Source organism: Antechinus flavipes, chromosome 3 (genome assembly GCF_016432865.1).
Source record: "Antechinus flavipes isolate AdamAnt ecotype Samford, QLD, Australia chromosome 3, AdamAnt_v2, whole genome shotgun sequence".
Taxonomy (NCBI): domain Eukaryota; kingdom Metazoa; phylum Chordata; class Mammalia; order Dasyuromorphia; family Dasyuridae; genus Antechinus; species Antechinus flavipes.
The window spans coordinates 339,602,820-339,623,863 of NC_067400.1; the positions used below are offsets into that span (position 1 = coordinate 339,602,820).

Genomic DNA, 21,044 nt, shown 5'->3' on the forward strand with positions numbered 1-21,044 from the left:
GGCGGGAATGATGTTTTCTTTTCCTGTATTTTTACCACACCTAGAAGAAGGCTGGGTAGAGAATAGACATTCAACTGAATGGGCTGAACTTACCTCAAATCCCTGTGGTGCCTGGCCTTTCTGGCCACCTATGATCATTGGGAGGAAGCCGAACACTTTCTCAACCATTTCAGTATCGTTAATAGGGTCATAGATTGAATGGCGATTCCTGGCAAGCTGGTCCATCTGGTCCTTACTATTGTCTTCTTCTTTCTCCAGGACAGCCAGATGTTCCTACTCATAAATCAAAGGCGCGCGTTACTGATAAGCGGGCAAGTGGGCAAGACCATTGGGTACTAAATGGACTGAGCTACAATTAGAAGGCCAGGAATTCAGGTAAAATTTCATTAATTCAGACCACTTGAGAAGGACAGAGCTGAAAGATATCTGATTACTGGCTTATTCTTAAGAGAAGAGTAGTGCTACATAGAAAAGGCACTGACTTTACAAATATGAAAAACATGGTCCTGGCCTTGCTGCTCAAGATGTATACTTAGACAGACTACTTTGTGTTTCTAACTCAGTTTCTTCTTCTTTAAAATGGGGATAACACCTACCATTCCTCCCTTATAGGGTTGTTATGCAGGCCCATGGACAAAGATTTGGCTTCATTATGTTTCCTGAGGCAGGACAGAGACCACAGTCAACCACAAGAGCTTATCCCACCCCTTTTAGAGTTGACTGGCTTCTTCCTTTGCCTTCTGTAACCTGACAATCAGTCTTAGGTGTTCTTCCTCCTCTAAACCAAACTTCTCTGCCTCAGCTCTATTCTGGTGCTATGGGAAAGGGGTCAAAAGTTTAGACTGCCCAGATGTTCCAATTCATCTAGGAACCAAATGATTTGGCTGCCAATCACATAAATCTGTACACTGTCTTCAAGGCACCCTTATTGCAAAGATTGTATAGTATCCTAATAATTAGGTTCTTTAAGAGATCCAAATTCTATCCATCCTTTCAAGTTGTTCAGAAAGTCCACCTCCTCCATGAACTCTTCCCTGAAGCTGCAATCCAAAATAATCTTTAATATCTTCAAATCACTATGATGCTTATTGCTAGTACCATATAACTCATGGTCACATAATGTCCCATATTACCAAATTCTTTCACATGTGAATATCTTAACTTTTCAACCATACTACAAATCCCTCAAGGACCAAGGTAATGGCCTCTATGCTTTTGTATTCCCTTAGGAATCCACATCAATCCACGAGAATTTATTAAACACCTACTACATGCCAGACATGATGCTATGTGCTGGGAATACAAAGACATCCCTGCACAAGAGGAGTTTACATTCTATTGGTCACTGATTTTTCTATAGTGCTTCAAGGTTTGCAAAGCACTTTACATACAATATGTCATTTGATTCTCATAACAATCCTGTGAGATAGTATCTGGACTATAAGTATTAGATGATGGGAAGTGGACCTCTGATTTTATTGGTGTAGGGAACTTCCAGATGAAGAAACTCTCTCTATCCATATGAATTGGCATCTTCTTGTTAACTTACAGTCTTAGATAATTGCCTTGAGTTCTGAGAATTTAAATGACTTTCTTACCATCACAGTCACTAAATGTCATAGTTGGGACTGGAACCCAGTTCTCTCTGGCTTTGAGGCTATCTTTTTCTTCATTATGTGATGCTATCTTGTTGAATTGAATGGAATTACTATAGATCTAGAAAATATGGTTCTCTGGGCTTTCTGTTGAAACATATTTCTTTGCCTTCCCTTTGTCTTTCCATCTGGCTCTAACTCCGTTTCTTATTTTCTAATAATAGCTTTTTATTTTCAAAATATATGCAAAGATAGTTTTCAACATTTACCCTTGGAAAACCTAGTGTTCCAAATTTTTCTCTTCCCTTTCTTCCACCCCTCCCCTAGACAGCAAGTAATCTAATATATGTTAAGCATGTACAATTTTCTATACATATTTCCACATTTATCCTGCTATACAAGAAAACTCAGATCAAAAAGGAGAAAAAATGAGGAAGAAAACAAAAAGCAAACAAATAACAAAAAAGGTGAAAATATTAGGTTTTGATCCACATTCAGTCCCAACAGCCCTCTTTCTGGATGCAGATGGCTCTCTCCATCACAAGTCTATTGGAATTGCTCCACTTCTTATGCAAATCTCTAACCTCATTTCTCTATCTTTTCTCTGTTTTTGCTTACAAGCCCACAAAAAGATGAAGATTCAAGCAGACAGAGATAGGGTATTCGAGTCATCAAAGGTTCAATATGACTAATGGTCAGCTATAATCCAACCCAATGTTTTTTGTTTGTCACAGACACAAGACACCAGAATATATTTTTAATCTGTTGACATGAGGGTACACAGCTCTAGGAAGTTATACTTTTTTGGTTTTGTTTTTATTTTTTACCATGAATTTGATAAATATCAATAAACATTTATACATACAAGGAAGAATTAAAAAAAAGAGAGTTGTATAAACTATGCACTTCTGAGGCATATGATTGGTTCAGAAGGTAGTACTAAGGAGATTCTGATGATTCCATTTTATAGCTGTTCTCCTTCTTTTACCTGACTCACACCAATCATCACCCTTGCGCCTATTTTATCACTCTAGTCCTTACCTATATCATTGAAATGTAACATCCCTGGATTTGGACTTCAAGTCCTACCTGTTTTTTTCTCTTCATGCAGCCCTGGCGGGCAATCATTCCCCTTGTATGTGCCTGGAGCACTACCACTGCCTGCTTCTTCTCTGCAATCTTCCGCCGAATCAGATAGCCTCGGCAAAGGGCCTGGAACTGAATAACTTTGGCCCGTGTGGCATTGTATTGTTTTACCAATTGGTGCCTTCGAATGATAGCCTGTAGCCGTTCAAAGCCCAAAAGTATCTGTGGAGGGCAAGAGATAACATTAATGGGAAGGTGGTATCTATTGGTTAAGGCAGAGCCATATGGAAATTTTGAAAAAAATTAAGTAAAATAACAGGAGAATCAGAAAGGAACCTGTTTTCCAGATGATGACAGAATCATAGAACCTTAAAGTTAGACAAGACCTCTGAAAATTTCTAATCCAACTCATATATTCTTTTTATTAAACAAGAAACAAATACGGAAACTGTTATTTTAGCTCATAGCTTATGCTTATATTGTAATCCATTCATGATTCTTAATAAAGGAACTCATATTGGGATTTTGCAAGTTATATCTGAATTTCATAGTTGTGTATTTCATATCTGGGGAAAAGTTCTTTTATTATGAAAGTATCTAAGGCCCAAGACTAAAACCTGACTTGAATTACCTAAAATTTAGATATTGAATTGAAACATACAAAGGAAGATAAACTTGTTAATTAAAGCAATTATTTCTTAAGAATTAACTGTGTACATGGTATTTTGCTAGATTCTGGGAATTAGATGGAAAATAGTGCAGCTCCTACTCTCAGAGGATATAGAGTTTAGTAAGTGAATGATGCTTGTATACAAATACATGCAATAAAAGTATTGGATTCTGAATGAAATAAGTAAGTAAGGAAAAGTCAAACTGAGCAACAAAAAGATTGTAATGGAAAGGAACTCTTACAATTGGGAGACTCAGGGAAGCCTAAGAAAGAAAGTACTATGTAGGCTAGGCCTTGAAAGAAAGAAAATATTTCAAAAGACAGAGATACTGAGTCTCTTCCAGAGATGAGGGAATGGTATGCACAAATGCAGAGAAATGAGAGAGGGAAGGACAAAATGAGAAACTGTTAGCAATTAGATTGGTTGACATAGAGAATGTGAAAAGAAGGAAGACAAATTATGGGTGGAAAATTAATATCAGAGCAAGGACTTTGTGGCCCCTCTTTTAGTTAAAAGGAAGTTATCAAACATTTTTGAAGAGAGTTGTTCATTAAAAAGATCAATTTGACAGTAGTGTGAAGGCTAGAGATTAGAATGGAGGCAAAGAGCAATACAGCAGGCAGGTGAAGAAGGGTAATGGATGTGAGAGAGGTGGTAGAAATAAATTTGATAGAACTTGGAATATTATTGACTATACTAAAAAAGGAAAAAGAAAGAGGTAAATATTTTTAGGGTTTTTAGTCTAGGGGATTGGAAGATGGTTGTATCAACAATGAAAACAAGAATGTTAGGAAGAATAGTAGATTTGGGGGAGAAAATAGTTCAGAGGTCATGACTTGCACATAGTTAGGAAGTTGAGATTGGTGCTGAGGGGAGATTTGAGAGGGAGATATTTAGATTTTTTGGTTGTTGTTGTTCAGTAATTTTAGTTGTGTTTGATTCTTTGTTACACATATGGGATTTTCTTGGCAAAGAAAATTGCCATTTCCTTTTCCAGTTCATTTTACAGATGAGGAAACTGAGGCAAACAGGGTTAAGTGATTTGCCCAAGATCACATAGGAAGTAAGTGTCTGAAGCCATATTTAAACACAGGAATATGAGTCTTCCTGACTTCAGGTCCAACACATTATCTACTACACGAGGGTTTCTTAAATTTTTCATCTGAGAAATTTTTGTGATCCTGAGTATATAAAATAGGTATACAAATCAAACATTTACTGATAAAAAATAATAAGTCATAATTTTGTGATACCTGCATTTATTTACAAGACCCCATATAAAGTTGAGAACCACAGTGTTAGAAGCTGGGCACACACCACCAACTGCCCCATTTAGCTATATTGATAGGCATTCATCAATCATTCACCAAGCATTTATTAAGTATCAGGCACTGCAGACACAAAGATACAGTTCCTGCTTCATGTAGTAACATTTTATCAGAGAAGATAACATGTTCATATATAGGTATAGCCAAAATAAATAGAAGGTAACTGTGAATGGGGGAAAGTACTAAGAGTTAGAGGAAATCAGGAAATTTTTGTGAAATGACGTTTTTGAGCTGAGACTCAAAGAATTCCTAGTTTCTCAGAGGCAGTGAGGGAGTATGAGGAACAAATGTTAGAAAGACATGGAGATAGGACATGGAACGCTGTGAATGAGTAACAGTAAAAAGGGCAGATTATGTATAGACTAAGGTTGGAAGGGGTTTGGGGCAGACTGTGAAGGTCTTTAATGCCAGAGGAATTTATATTTTATGGACTCCCTTTTATGGAGGTTTTTGAATAGGGAATTGACATAACCAGATTTGTATTTTAGGAAACTTAATTTAGCTATTTGGAAGATTGGAGTGGAATTAGATTTGAGACAAAAAGCACATTTCAAAGGCTATTGCGGTATTTGGGTGAGAGATGACAAGGGATTGAAATAGGGTTGAGAAGAGAATGGGAGAAGGGCATTGACTGCTGTTGTACTGCTTGGCTATTGTTACCAAAGTCTCAAACTTTGGGCTCAGTTAATTCCCCATCCTAGGGTCTTGCTATGAGCTTTCAGAAGGAACTAGAGCCCACATCTTAGAACCTGTAGGAATTTCAGCTCTAGGTCTTGTCATCTAGAGAACAGGGTATTAGCTAAGAACCCTTGAACTCAACTCCTCTCCACGATCCTGTTCAGCAGCTGGATGGATACCAAGCAGGGGCAGCTACTTTGATAGGCTAAATATGCAGAAATAAGACAGAAAGAGAGACAGACGCAGACAGAAACAGAGATATAAGATAGACAGAGATAGAGAGGGACAGAGACAGAGATCCAAACAGAAATAGAGATAGAAAGAGGGAGAAAGACAGAAGCAGATATATATCTATATATAAATATAGATATATACATGTAGAGATTTAAGGTAGATAAGGGTTATGTAGAAATACTTTTATATAAAGAGAGATGATATCTCTATCTATCTACATATATTCAAGCAAAATAAATTCCTATGTGTCATTTAGCTATCTATTTCTCTCCATCTATCTATCTGTCTTGAATATACTTATATATTTAAATGTATGCATATTTATACAACCCTTATTGCAAGGGTTTTGTTTTTCTTTGGAGGGAGGAATAGGAAGGAGAAAAAAAATACTTGTTTGTAAAAAAAAAAAAAAATCTGTATCTCCTATTTGATGTGGAAATGACTTTACCAATTCTTGCTTTTCCTGACCTTTTCATATGCAAATGGGCCATTCAAAATTTCCCTGCCTTTACCAGCTGGGAGTGGGCAACTTAAAATTTTGTGTCATTTACAGTCTTTAAATAGGCCCCTCAAGATGGTCTCTACAAGTCTGAAAAGGGTAAAGTATGAAAGAGGCTTTACCCATATCCGCTCTCTTGGAGATGGGAGGAAGAAGAATCAGAAGTTATTTGAAAGATAGGGATGGGACAAAGAAAAAGCAATGTCATGGAAATCAAGGGTGCCTAGAAGAAACTGTCAGAAAGAAGGGATGGTCAACAGTGTCAAATGCAGTAGAGAGGCTCAGGACACTGAGGCATAAGAACAGCTATAGAATGTGGTGATTAGGAGGTCTTGGCAACTTTGGAGGGAGCTAATTTCTCTTTTCCACTGCAGATATTATGTTGGCTTCTGTAGAGAAACTAGTCCACAAATGTATTCTCTTTACTCTTTTTTTTTTTTTTAAGTTGTTAAATTTGGGGCAGCTAGGTGGTGCAGTGGATAGAGCACCAACCCTAAAGTCAGGAGGACTTGAGTTCAAATCTGACCTCAGAAACAACACGTCCTAGTTGTGTGACCTTGGGCAAGTCACTCAACCCTAATTGCTTCAGGAAAAAAAATTGTTAAATTCATTGGTATGAGGAACCTCCCAGTGATAAAACTCCCTCTAACAATGTAAGATGATATTTTCCCAGCAACTTATATTAAAGTTACTGAATGGATCAGGGACCAGGGTCCCACAACTAATATTTATCAGAAATGCAGGGCCTTCTTGACTCTGAACCAGGTTCTCTTTTTATGTCAGGATAGTCCTCTGAATTCTCCTTTCCATGTGGAAGATAAATCCAATCCAATTTGTTTTAGGCAACTGCTCACTTTCAGGGAGTTATCAATCTTCTGTTCAATCTTTCCCTGAGTAGCCTTCCAGGGATTTTTAGAGCTATTTAAGGTTTAACCCAGATTTCTGAGAATCCTTAACCAGCCTTCTTACCGTCTTGTAATTTTTTCTGCCAGCATAACCTCTCCACATTGCCTGAATAGCCACAGCTGCTCGCTTCTGACTCAGAAATTCCTTCCTAGAAACAGAAAATGCCAGTTGGAAATATATATCAAAGCAGTTGGTAATGTTGGTATGATAGGTAGAGACAACAACTTTGGAGATGAAAAAAATTTTTTTAATTTAATGGAAATAGGAATCTAAGGACCATTCTTGGTAGACATTTGCTATATAACTGATAAAAACAAAACAAAACAAAAACAACTCTGTATTCTTCTGCTCTCATGAGCATGAATAAGATGGAGAATAGACTTGTGATCTTATCAGTGTAAGTAAGGAAATTCCCTCTATCAATCACTTTCTTTGCAATTTGTAGTTTTAGATCAGTATCTTCTTTACAATTTAAAGTTTTAGAACATTTCCTAAAGAACATTCTACTAAGCAGTTAAATAACTTGCCCAGAGTCACACAACCAAGATATGCCAGAGTAGGATTTGAATTCACGTCTTCCTGCTTTCTGTCCATTAAACTGCACTGACTTTCAAATATTTTTGTGCACATGAAATCAGATAAAAATGAATGCTTATGCAGGATTGAAGGGGAAAATAGTTCATGCAAGGGGAATGTGAAGACAGCATACATTATGAGATCTGAGATAGTTCTTGCCTAGTCTTTTTCATCACAGTGAAAGGAATCACTTATGAGCTGATAGAACAACCTTCTTTATTCAGACCCTACACTTTGATCCCCCATGATGGCATGAAAGTAACCCTAAACCTTTAAAAGTAATATCAATGAATTACAAGCTTGGGTAGATCCTATATCATGCTCCTCTTCTCTCCCCTCCTCTCCTCTCCCCTCTTCTTCTCTCTTCTCTCCTCTAATTTACTTCACTCAATGATCTCATTCGCAACCCTGGGTTTAATTATCGTCTCTATCCAAATAATTTCCAGATCTATATATCCAACTCTACCCTCTCTCCTGAGTGTTAGTCTTTTGATGCCTTCTGAGCATCTGGGTTGGGGTGTGGAGAGTTGGTGCAAGAAAGCTCTTCAGTTTTCTTCAGACCTTTAAGCTCATGGGTCTTTTCAGGCTTATAAACACTTTGGATATGTCTCATTTCCAGCTTCAAAGGAGAAGATGGACAAGGACAATCCCACTTCAGATTACTAAAGGAAAGACCCTAGGAAGAGCTGAGGGGAGCTGTCACTCTCCAGCATGCCCTGTCCCCAGCTTGCTACATTAGAGGCTTGGGGAATTTCATGTTGGGTGACACCTGGGACTCTCTCTCTCTCTCTAGGCTGAAATGAGTTACCCCTCTTCCAATGGGAGAACTCTTCCCTCCCTCATTGTCTGTTCTATATTCTGCTTTGTATGCTTTCTCTAATTTGTTTTGCTATCAGATTAGATTAATGGGTTTCTTGACTAATTGCTAAAGGTGTGTTCATTGTGGAAATGGTACTTTGCTGAGAAAGGAGTCAAGCCTTAAATATAAAGCTTGGGGTCCTGTTTTTACCTCATTTAACGAAGCAACAATCAGGAGTTATATTGAGGCTGAAAATAACATCCCCTACATTAACAATATTAATTAAACTTAATTAACAATTAAAATATTTTTCTCAATACTTAAGGGAAAATATAGATATAATTATAGCCCAATACCCCCTCTCTTTAAGGAGTTCAGAGTATCCTCTAGGACCAACATTCTGCTTCTCTTTCTGGGAGGATTTAAACTCTCCCTTGAAGAGGCTAGAGATACCTATTCTGCCCCACGTTGAGCTACACAATGATATCACTTGGCTACATGAAGGGATCAGCCCTTGTAACATGTGGGGCATTACTGTAACTGAATACAGGTCAGAAAATAGATTGTGTTTATAATCAGCCTACTTAAATATAGATACCCTCATTCCTAGATAGATGGATATGTGGACATGAATTTCGGACTGGGAGTCACAGTAACTTATGAAACTATAGAAACCTCTAGTCCAAACTCCCCATCTTACAGATGAGAAAGCTGAGGCACAGGGACTTAAGTGTCAGAGACAAGATTTGAATCCAAGTCTTCCAACACCAGGGATGGTGCTCTTTCTGTTATTTCAGATGTTCTTATTTTTTTTTTATGCCACAGACACTTTTGGCAGTCTGGCAAAGTCTATGATTCCGTCTTTGAATATGTTTAAATGTATAAAATAAAACATACAGAATTACAAAGAAAACAAATATATTGAAATAAAGATGTATTTTTTTCCCATCTGAGTTCACAAATACCCTGAAATCTATATTTGAATTCTTTGGAGGTCTGTGGGCCCCAGTTTAAGAACCTGGGTATTTTAACATATTGCTTCATACAAAGTACATACACTTCATACAAGGCAGAGAGGGGTACTATATGTCTTGTAGGGAAAGTACCATGCCTCTGAAATGACAAATGCTAGAAGTGTTGAAGATGAGAAATCATTTTTTTATTGTCACCTACATGTTTTTCCTCCCTCTCTCATTTTCTCCTTAGCTGGCTTCTCCCTGATTCATTACTGCATCACCACTCAGAGCAGTCTCTTAGTGCTCACCAAAGCATAGGGCAGTGAGACATGCTATACTTTAGAGGTGGTACTACTGACTGCTGACTCCATCCTTGTTTGACAAATTGCTTTTGACATAGAGACTCTGACTTTTATCCATTCTCCAATTCACCCTACTAAACTGATACAGGTAGAAGGCCTGAGTCTCTTATCCTACTATCTTTTAATGCCTCCACACTTCTGCAATATTTCCAGGCAGCAACTCTGATTTTGAATTTCCCTTGTTGGTTTTCATAGAGGTACTTGTGACTGAGGACCAATCTTTGCTTTGTTTTCACAGTGATGTTACTTTTAGTTGACCACATAACCGTAAAATTATAAAATTTTAGTGTTAGAAGAGTTCTTAAATATCATTTATACAATTTCCCTCTTAATGGGATTCCTTTTATAGTATTCCTGAGAAATGACTATTTTTTGCTTCAACATTTCAAGTGACACAGAAAGTCACTATTTCACTATATACTTGGTGACAGCTCAAATTAATAAGCTTTTGTCTGAATTTAGCTGAAATTGGCCTCTGTAACTTCCCATTAATGGTCTTAATTTTGCTCTCAAGAACAACTCAAAGTAAGTCTAATGACTTCATGAGACTGCCCTTTATACATGAGCTAATATTGACCAATTTACACATTATAATCTCAGTATACTGCACATTTGTGAAGATACTGAAATAGCTCTATAAAGACTTATGGCACTTAGTTGGATAAAGGGAGAACATCTGGCCCCAGGATCACAAGTGATATTTGCAAAAAGTGCTTAATATAGTGGCTGGCACATAGTAGGTGCTATATAAATGCTTTTCCTCTTCTCCATACTATCAATATTGATCAATTATCTAAGTAAGTGGAGTTAGGAGGAATTTCTTTTTTTGGAGAAAGAGGAACTTAGGAGGCATGAAGAAGGATAGGGGATAAGGGGTAGACCCAGGTATACCTGTATTTGTATCCCCGTATGGCTTTCTGTATGATGACAGCATTCTTATACAGCTCTTGGCTTCTCTGCATCTCCAACTGGGTATCTTGATAATCCTGAGAGAGAATTAGATATGGGGTAGGTAAGCCAGCCTAGGTGAAGCAATAAGGCACTAGGAGGGAGAGGCAAGAGTTAATATATGCAGACAAATGAGCCTACTACTGCTTCTACTCTGACCCAAATAGAAATAGCCCAGGACCCTGAATCTAACAACTTTGAGAATGGCAATGTTGCCCAAACTACTGACTTATTTCTGGCTCAGACCTCACAATAATCATTAAGGGGGGGGGCAATCACTTGGGAGAAAATGTCTATTCTTCAACACCACCAACACCAATTGCTACCAATTGAAACTTAGGCTCAAAAGCCACAGAAATAGTAGCACCTCCCAGTCACCAATCACGCTTCCACTCCAGCCCCCATAGCCATCATCCCAGGAAGAAACTCTTATGGAAATATAGTCTGATAACCTTGTCTGCAGGGGCTGCAGCCACCCAAGACCCAGAAGAGAAAGTTCTTACCACCAAAGTCCCTGGCATTGTTAAATGGTTCATTATCAGAAACTTACTTAATTTTGTTAGCGGAAATGGCTTTAAAGAAGATGTATTATCACCAACTAATGACCATGGGGCATTTCTTCCTGATATGCAAGTAAAACTTGTTCTGAGTATTGTCTCTTGATATTAGAATGTGAATTCCTTGAGAGTGAAGGTTTTACTTTTCTATTTGTTTCTCTAAAAATAATTAGTAGTACAATGGACAGAGCTCTGAATCTAGAGTCAAGAAGACTTGAATTCAATTCTGGCCTCAGATATTTATTAGGTATGTGATCCTGGGGAAATTATTTAATCTTTCTCTGCTTCATTTCTCTCATTTGTAAGATGGAAATAATAATAGCACCCAACTTACAGGCTTATTGAGAGGATCGCATGAGATAATATTATAAAGTACTTAGTACAATGTCTGGGACATGGTAAGTGATTAATAAGTGCTGTACCCTTTGCATATAATAAGTTCTTAATATATGCTTTTTTATTTCATTCATATTACTTCTAGATTCTATCATCTGGAGAAGGAAGGGGAAGGTCTTCTTTAGTCCTTGCATTTCAGTGTGCATCATTTATTGTAAACTCTCAAAAGGCAAGGATTAGGGACTATATCATTCTCTTTGTAAAGCACAAGCTTTTAATTGACATGCTGTCAATAATGCCAACCTGCCCTATTGGGGAGAGAGGTTGTGAGGATTCAATTTAAGGTGAATTCACTTAAATAAAGTGAATTTGGATTCTTGAATGTTAATGCAGGGGAATGAAACTTGTAGTAGATACTAAGTTGGAAGACCTTTGACTGTGATTTCAAAAATGGACTGTATGAACTATTTCCTAAAATCAGCTTAGATAGGATCACAGAGACTCATCCCCAGAAGGTGACAAATGACTTTGTTCATAGCACCTCAGGAAGGCATGCTGGGGTCATGATCTTCAATGATTGAGGGAATATCCTCAGGGAAGAAATCATAGACTTAAAAAAAAAGTTTTAGAAATAGAGATCAGATACTATACCTTCCAAACAATTTGATGGTCCTTGCCCTCCTAACCCCCTGGAATTTACATAAACTCAGACTTCAATCTGATGGTGCTGCCAATGCAGTGATAAGTTGTATACACCAAATAGTAGACATGTAAAGACCAGAAGACTTTACTCAGTCACTAGACCAATAAAACTTTTCTATACTGGTCTGCCATAATCTAATCTAGGTGGCACAGTAAATAGAACAGTGGACCTTGAGTCAGGAAGATTTGAGTTGAAATTTAGCCTCAGACTCTTACTAACTGGATAACCATGGCCAAGTCAGTTAACCTTCCTCATTTTCCCCATCTTTGTTTTCATTGTTGTTCAGTAATTTTCAGTCATATTCAACTCTTTGTGGCCCATTTGGGGTTTTCTTGGCAAAGATACTGAAAGAATATGCCATTTCTTTCTTCAGCTCACTTTACAGATGAGGAAACTAAGGCAAGGAGGGTTAAGTGACTTGTCCACAGTCACACAGTTAATAAGTATCTTTTTATTTTTTAATTTATTTTTAATTTCTGTTTTCTAACAAGTGACTGATGCCAGATTTGAACTCAAAAAAAGATAAGTTTCTATCCAACACTCTATCTATTGCTTCATCTATAAAATGAGGATAATAATAACATCTGTCTGCCAAGGTTACTGTGAGGATCAAATAAGATAATGTTTGGAGAGCTCTTTGTAAACCTTACAATATGAATAAATGCTAACTATTGTTATTATTTCAATCTGTGCCTGTCAGAAGATCCTTATCCAAAGTCTCTTGCCCACTTGCCAATAGAAACAGTCTGAGTCAACTGAATAACCAGGAGATTGATTCAAATCCTTTTATATAATCTATAAGATTATGGCATAAGTGACATAGTATCTGCTTGTACTTTGTTTCCTGAAAGATAGAGACAATGATATGTTCTGTCAGGCTTACCTTCAGGAAGATTTTGGTTTTCCCCATTTTCCAGTCTTCATTTTTCCCCAGCCAGGTTTCTGAAATGCGCAGAGTGCCCTGGCGAGGTTTGTCCTGCAGCTGTCATTAAAAACAAAACAAACAAAATAGGGATGGATTAGTGCTGCAGCAAAGATGAGTTCCTCTTCACCGAGATTTATCCTTTTTTGGAGCACTGGAGAGAGTGAGTCCCTCAGTTCCTCCAAGATATTTCAACAAAGGAGCTCTCACATATTCCTTTACTAAACTACATTTTACAGGTGATGTTGGTCAAGTCAACAAAGATTGATTAAGTACTTACTATGTGCCTGGCATTGTGCTAAATGCTGGCAATAAAAAGAAAGGCAAAAACACAGTCTCTGCCCTCACTGAGTTCACAATCAAATAGGGGACGACATATACAAAATTTGGGTCATACAAGATATATCAGAATAGATGAAAGGCAATGCAATCAGCTCCCAAGCCAGCTCTCTCTGCATTACATCATTACATTAAGAGAGAACATACCTACATGAAGCTTCTGGAAACAAAAGGCAGCATAAGGCCATTGGAAATTTCTGGTAGAATAGAGGGGTGGGTAGTTGGCAGGTAAAAGGATACAGGATAGGGAAGGTGGGAGAATTCTGAGGACAAAATACACAACTTTCCAATTTTGTTAAGGGGCTGGCCATCTGCTTTGCCAAGCTAACAGGCTGTGAGACCTTTTGCCAAATGGCAGGCACTTGCAGGATGGGCACAAAAAATCCCAAAGTTCCCTGACCAACCTTCCCCGAGCACAGGCTAAGACAAACCTCAACTCGAGCAGGCGCAGGCAGTAGTATCTTGTACTTCTGGAAGAAATCTTCAAAGGTGAATCGGATGGGATAGCCTGATTTCCTTATCTTCACAGTCTCCATCATGCCTGAGTAACGTAGTTGCTGAATGCACAGTTCCCGATCAAAGAGCTGGCAAAGGGGAAACCACAGGTGCAGCACATTAGAGAGTTAGTTCCAGAGCTGGGACTGTAACCAAAGTCTCCATATTGTGAGAAATTTGGGCACAAGAGTTTGGTAGTGGTAAGACCAATAATAATAGCTAGCATTTATATAGCACATACTCTGTGCCAGGCACTGTACTAAATGCTTTGCAATTATTCTCATTTGATCCTTACAGACCTAGGAGGTAGGTTTTATGATTACCCTTGTATTACAAATGGGAAAACTGAGGCAATTAGATCAATAGACAGCAAGACAGAGTAGCATAATCAAAGTGGAGACACCAGGGAAAGAGCAGTTCAATATCACCAGAAGACATGAGAGGTTCTGCAGTATTAGAGACATGAATTGACAAAGCCATCATGTTCTCTGATCACATGCGTTTCTTATGATTCTGTCAATGTTTGTTCACTTGCCACACATGTTCACCACATACATTCCTCCCACCATTTAGTGGCAATTGATGGGAAAGTACACTACTGAGGAGAGGACAGAGGGAGAAATCTTTATTTAATTATTTTAAAATCCTGAACTAGCAAAAGCTAAATAAAATAAATCTTTCTACATACAAAGCAGAACAGAAAAAGAGAATTGCCCAGCAAATCTGCATCATGTATAATTTGCTTTTCATGGAGAGTCTTCCATATGACTTATTTGCTGTGTTTTTTGATTAAATGTCTTTTCCTTTAAACTAAAATGTTCTTCTACATGACCTAGTAAGAGAAAACACATTGGTAGAGGTGCTGAAAACTGATTTTTCAGTGGAAGCTGACTCAGAGTTCTTTAAACCTCAGGTAGTTTTCTGGAAAGCTTAGGTGTTCCTTTTCAAAGCAAAAGTAATAGTCTCATGATAAATGTGGAAATATGTTTAGAAGAATGGCACATTTAACCTGTATTGGATTACTTGCTGCTATGGGAGGAGGTAGGGAAAGAGGGACAAAAATGTGGAACACAAGGTTTTGCAAGGGTAAATGTTGAAAACTGTCTTTGCATGTGTTTTTTTGGGGAAAGATATTTTTAAAAATGTTTTTAAAAAGTAATAGCCTTATTTGCAAAAAAAAATGAAGTTATTTCCTGAGTTGCTTTTCAAGATGTTAATTTATGTTTGAAAGATATCACTTTATGTTCTTTATTTTACAAATCCAGATGTCCAAACTTAACTGTTTTCAGAACCCAGCATAATGCACTGCATATAGCAGATGCTTAACAGATATTTACCATCGATAAAAACAAATGGTGTTGGAGAAAGAGGAAGGAAAGAAAAGAAAGGGTTAGGACCTTGGATCTCAGAGAATACAAGTGACACAATCCTTGCTCTTCCTTAAAATGGCAACTAAGATGGGAGAAGGATGCAAGTTACCATTGGTTTCTTGAACTCATTGGGTTTGATGCAGCGGATAAAGTAGGGTTGGCAATTGTTCAGGATTTTCATCAGCTGATCCAGGGACTGTTTGAACTGACTGGCGAGGGTAGAGGGGCGTTTGGTAGCATCAGCATTCTATAGGACAAAAACACATCATGAATGACCATGTACAAACACCTGAACTTACGTAAGAGAAGTTCACAGAGACTTCTGGGGAAAATTCCATCAGTTATCCTGAAAACCCTTATGCAATAGTTGTTTTAATAGATTTAATTTTATTTCTTTTGTTTCTATGATAATAGTAAAACACTGTATACAATCAGGCCATGTTTACATAATTGCTAAAATGTAGCAGAGAAGGAAAGAAGGCAAAGTCTCCAGTCAGTGAAGTCTAAGCCAAGACACGAATTAGATCAATCCGACCCCCCCCCCCGAATATATATTAATGAGAAGGGCATTGCCATTCAGAGACAGAGCTAGTAGACAGAGAATTTCTCTCTTAAGTACCCTCTGCTATTAGGCAAAGATATAACCATCAAGGGGAGTAAGAGATGACCAGACTCTGGCTTTCAGTAAGGAATAGGATTCTTATGCTTAGCCAGTCAGCGACCCCTGAGAACTAAACATATGTTTGATACTATGGATTTTTCACATAGGGAGTTTGTTTAGAATGAAGTCCCTTAGTGTTTTCCCAAGTCTGTACCATAAGGCAAGTTCAATATTTGCACTCATTCCTGGGCTAGGTTAGGGTATGTGTGTATGTGTGTGTGTGTGTGTGTGTGAGTGTGTGTGAGTGTGTGTGTGTGTGTGTGTGTGTGTGTGTGTGTGTGCATACACATTTATATCCATAAATCTGACTATACCTGATAATTTGAAGTAAGGTTCCAGGAAACTTAATAAAAAAATGATCAAAAGGCAAAGTGGGGAAGGGAGGGAAGGCAGAGAAGAAAGTGGATTTTTCCCAGTATTAAATTAATGATTAGTTTCTCTCAGAGGCCATTTATTAAGTCCTAGGAATATTCAGTGAGGGATGTATGACTGCCATTATGGTTTCCGCAAGCTTTCACAAGCCAAAAAAAAATATGAGGTCATTGTCTCCCCAGGTGTCAGTAAATCATTGGTAATTATTATCAATAATAATAATTACAATACTGTTCTGTGCTCTGCTCCTGTGGTTAAATCAATTGAGAGGCCTGTAGCCAATGATCTGCCTTCTTCCTACAATTTTACTCCCCACCAATTTCCTAATGTACTGTAGTGCTTATTAAAATAATCTCCAATAGTTAGTGAGTACCCCCACCTGAGCCATAAGAAATTTATTTCTTTTGTTTCCATTCCAAATCAGTTGAATGGTATGGTATTATCATTTAAAAGAGCAGAGGGGTTATTTGATATGCTCAGGGTCCCAGCAAGGCAGTACTATGGGCAGAATTGACATTGGGATTAGAATTCCAGTTTCTTGACTCACAGTTCAGACCATTAACTACAAGGTCATGTCACCATTTTTAGTCAATTTACCATTACAACAAATCCTAAGTAACTATTGACACTTTTGGTTGAAAATGTATAGAATTTTGGGGTTGGTGTCAGGAAGAGCTGAATTGGAATCTATTCTCAGATACTTCCTGGCTATGTGATTCTGGGCAAGTCCCTTCACTTCTCCCAGCCTTAGTTTCCCCATCTGTAAGATATTATAATAATAGGATTTATCTCACATGGTTATTATAAATCAAATGATATAACCTATGGAAAATGTTTTGCAAATCTTGAGACCTTATGTAAATGTTAACTTGGAAAATCAATGGGCCAATATCACCCATCTTTGTTTAACTTTTTTCCAATTAATGAACATCTTTATTTAAATTATTTTTTTAATTAATGAGCATTTCCTCCTTCATTTTTACCTCTCCCTTCATTGAGAAAGAAAAATTTAACAAATATGTTTCATAGGACTTCCAAGGCTCTTTTAAACCAAGTGATTCTATGATTTTGTGATTTTATGCTTTATCAATTGTGATAAAGCAGATCAGAGACATTTGAGTGAATGTATCCTAGTTCTTCTGAAATAATCGTAGACAATCACCTACTGCAGAGAAACCTAAGAAAACCTCTTTTGCTTTCCACCATAATAGAAGCAAGTATGAGTACAGGTTCCTAAAAAGTTCTGATTTTTCTATTCTTTAACATTGGGCTCCACTTGGTAGAGACAAAGAAAATCCTTGGTACAATGAAAAGGGTCTTAGATTTGGAGACAGAGGGATTGAATTTGAATTTCAGCTCAACCTTTTATTATTTGTGAGATCTTAAGTAAGCCAGTTTACCTCTCTAAACCTCAATTTCTTCATTTATAAAATGAGAAATTTGGATTAAATGACTTCTAAGATCCTGTTTAGCTTTCAGTGTATAATACTATGATCTCTCTGAAAGATAGCCTGCAGTAGGAACTTTAATTATTTTTCTATTAGGTTTGGAGCAATAAAAGACTACCTTATGCATAGGCAATCTTGGGACTGGAACAGATCCCAGAAACCAATTTTGAGGTTCTTTGTGCTGACCAGTATGTGACAATGTTGTCTGTAGAGTTCAAGGAGCATGACAGTCTGGCAAATGAATTGTTTGTTGGCTTCTGGAGAAAATAACACTTCTCCATTGATTCCCTTAGGGTTCTGGAAATAAAATGTTAATTTGACACTGTTTTTGTTATCAGTATAGGACTGGCTTTAAGGATGAAGTTCCACGTAGGCAGGAAGGAACTCTATAGTGCAGAGGAAAGATCCCTGGACAGTTTTGAGGTCAAAAGATTATAGATTTAGAGCTGGAAAAGACCTCAAAAGACTTTTAATCCAACCACCTTATTTTATAGATGAGGAAATAGAATATCAGAGAAATACAGTGATTTGTCCAAAGTCACACAGGAAATAAGTAAAATATGATATTGGAACCAGAACAGCTCCAATAACAGTCCAATAATGTACATTTGGACAAGTCAGCCTAACAGGGTGGTGGCCATGAAAATGAAAAGAAAGGGGAGATGGATAAGTTATGAAGGTAATATTGGAGATGCTTGGTTATTGACTAGAGAATGAGGAAGGAGAAAGGGAAGAATAGGAAGGAAGGAAGGAAGGAAGGAAGGAAGGAAGGAAGGAAGGAAGGAAGGAAGGAAGGAAGGAAGGAAGGAAGGAAGAAAGGAAGAAAGGGAGGGAGGGAAGAAAGAAGGAAAGAAGGGAGGGAGGAAAGAAGGAAGGAAGGAAGGAAGGAAGGAAGGAAGGAAGGAGGAAGGAAGGAAGGAAGGAAGGAGGAAGGAAGGAAGGAATGGAGAGAAAGAGGGAGCATGAAAGAGAGCATGAAAGGAAGGGAGGGAGGGAGGGAGAAAGGGAAGGAGGGAGAGAAAGAAGAAGGAAGGAAGGAAGGAAGGAAGGAAGGAAGGAAGGAAGGAAGGAAGGAAAAGAGAAAGGGAAGGTGGGAGGGAGGGAAGAAAGAAGGAAAGAAGGAAGGGAAGGAGGGATCAAGAAAGGGAGGAAGGAAGGAAATGAGAAAGGAAGGGAGAGAGGAAAGGGTGAGTTGTAGGAGACTGGGGGAAAATAATGAATTCAGTTTTAGATATATAGAGTCTGAAATGTTGGCAGGATTAGAGAAATGTGAATTATTTTTATTCCTAAATTTGAAATATTGAATATTAAACTCTGAATATGAATTAGTTTATTAAACCTTTTCTTTCTATGAAGAAAGTATGAGAGTACTGGTGCTTAAAATGGGTATAAAGGCTAAAAAAAACCTCAGCAAGTGAGGTGTGCTGAAGACAATTTCCCAATTCACAACACCTCGGTCTGGCCTTGCTAGACAGAATTGGGAGGTGCTATTTTCCGGAGCCAGGATAAATCTTTTGTTCTCACGGTGAAACAATAGTGCCCTCTTGTGGCTAATGTCTACAACCAGGACCAGCGCCTTTGAGTTCACAGTGGAGTTTCTTGGGAATGAACTGGGGGGTTTCCTCCCTCCCCCCATCCCTCCCCTGACTCCCGGGAGAATTTGACAAGCACTTGCAGGGCCTATCTGGGGCCAAACAATGGAGTAAACAACGGTTGGGCCCCTCAATATCGAGCTCAAAGGCCACCTAGTCCATTCCGTTCCACCACTACTCCATTTTACATATAAGGAAACTGAGGTGCAAATGCCTTAAAAGCACAAGTCTGAGATACATTGGGAAGTTTCTCTTCATTCCAAAATACTTTCACCCTCTAAAGTCTATCATGGGACACCCCCCCCCACTTCTCCCCAGTGAGAATGGTTTGGCCAGCCTCCTCTCCTAACACAGGGACCTGTTTTCTGTGTCTCCAGTTCAATTGTGTTTGCTTAGTGAGAAAAATGTTCTAGTGATAGCCTTAATGGTGAACACATGGTTTGTCAACATCCTCTAGAAAGAAAATGTGGAGTCCTTGCAGAGGAACTGCTGAGACTGAAACCACAGGAAAAGGGCTTCAGCTTCAGGCTCTAAGCTTGCCAGTTGCAGACAGAATGCTACCTTCTGAGTCAGAGGAGCCAGGTCTGTATAATCCCACTGGCCTTGGTTTCTTCATTTGTAAAATGGGAGAATTGGATAAGCTGACTTCTCTAAGGTTCTTCCTAGCTCTAAATATACAATCTTGAGCACCTACCATAAGGGAGGAATTCTAGAGGACTTCAAAGGAAGGTTATAAATTTATCCTTCTTGAAAGCTATTTTTGTAGTTTCCTAAAATTTAGAGCTAAAAATGGTTTTCAAACAATGTTCTCCTTTTACATATCCTTATATGAAACCTCAAACCAAAGTCCAGAGTCTCAAGATAGGTATCAAGATAGTGACACCATTGACAGAAGCCCTTGGATAGATTCTACCCAGCCTACAATGATTTGGAACCAGTTCAGTCTGCTGGCAGGAGTAGACTATTCTTTTCTGGAATCAATTTTTATGTCACATAAGAGTGTTTCTCTTTTTATTTCAATTCACACCATCTGGGAAATAATGATATCTAATCTTGGCTCTTTCACATACATATGTCTCAACATCTGTCAGACATAGACACAAAGGGTATGTATCTCATGACAGATGTGGGAGCTCTGGATGTTTCTGATCTACAGAAGGGAGGACCCATGGCATCAAGAAGTGACTCCAATGCAACTGGAATCCCCATGTAATACAAGAAGATGTCCTCCCCTTCCTCCTCTTCCTCCTCTTCTTCTTCCTCTTCCTCCTCCTCCTTTGTCGTCTTCTTCTTTTCTTCTTCTCCTTTCCCTCTTCCTCCTCCTACTTCTCCTTTTCTTCCCTCTTCTTCTTTTCCCTTTCCTTCTCTGTCTCTCTTTCTTTCTCCAATCCTCCTCCTCTTTCTTTTCCTCCTCCTACTTCTTCCCTTCATCTTCCTACTTCTCCTCTCCTTTTCCTCTTCCTCCTTCTTCCTTTCCTTCTTATTCTTCTTCCTTTTCTTCTTCTTCTTGTTCTTCTTGTTCTTCTAAAATTTTGAGAACTGTACAAGATATTTCAAAAGTCCTAGGTTTTTGGACCTTATATTTTAATATGTTATTTTGATTCTAATCTT

The 21,044-nt window shown here is 38.1% G+C and overlaps 1 protein-coding gene across 1 annotated transcript in view; it reads right to left on the minus strand.

Annotated features, from left to right (window-relative positions):
• MYO7B (myosin VIIB) overlaps nucleotides 1-21,044 on the minus strand; it is a 113,373-nt gene that overhangs the window by 59,963 nt on the left and 32,366 nt on the right. Inside the window, 7 exon segments of the mRNA XM_051990624.1 lie at nucleotides 94-273; nucleotides 2,685-2,903; nucleotides 7,061-7,145; nucleotides 10,582-10,676; nucleotides 13,118-13,216; nucleotides 13,927-14,079; nucleotides 15,470-15,607. Of these exon segments, the coding sequence (XP_051846584.1) occupies nucleotides 94-273; nucleotides 2,685-2,903; nucleotides 7,061-7,145; nucleotides 10,582-10,676; nucleotides 13,118-13,216; nucleotides 13,927-14,079; nucleotides 15,470-15,607 (969 nt within the window).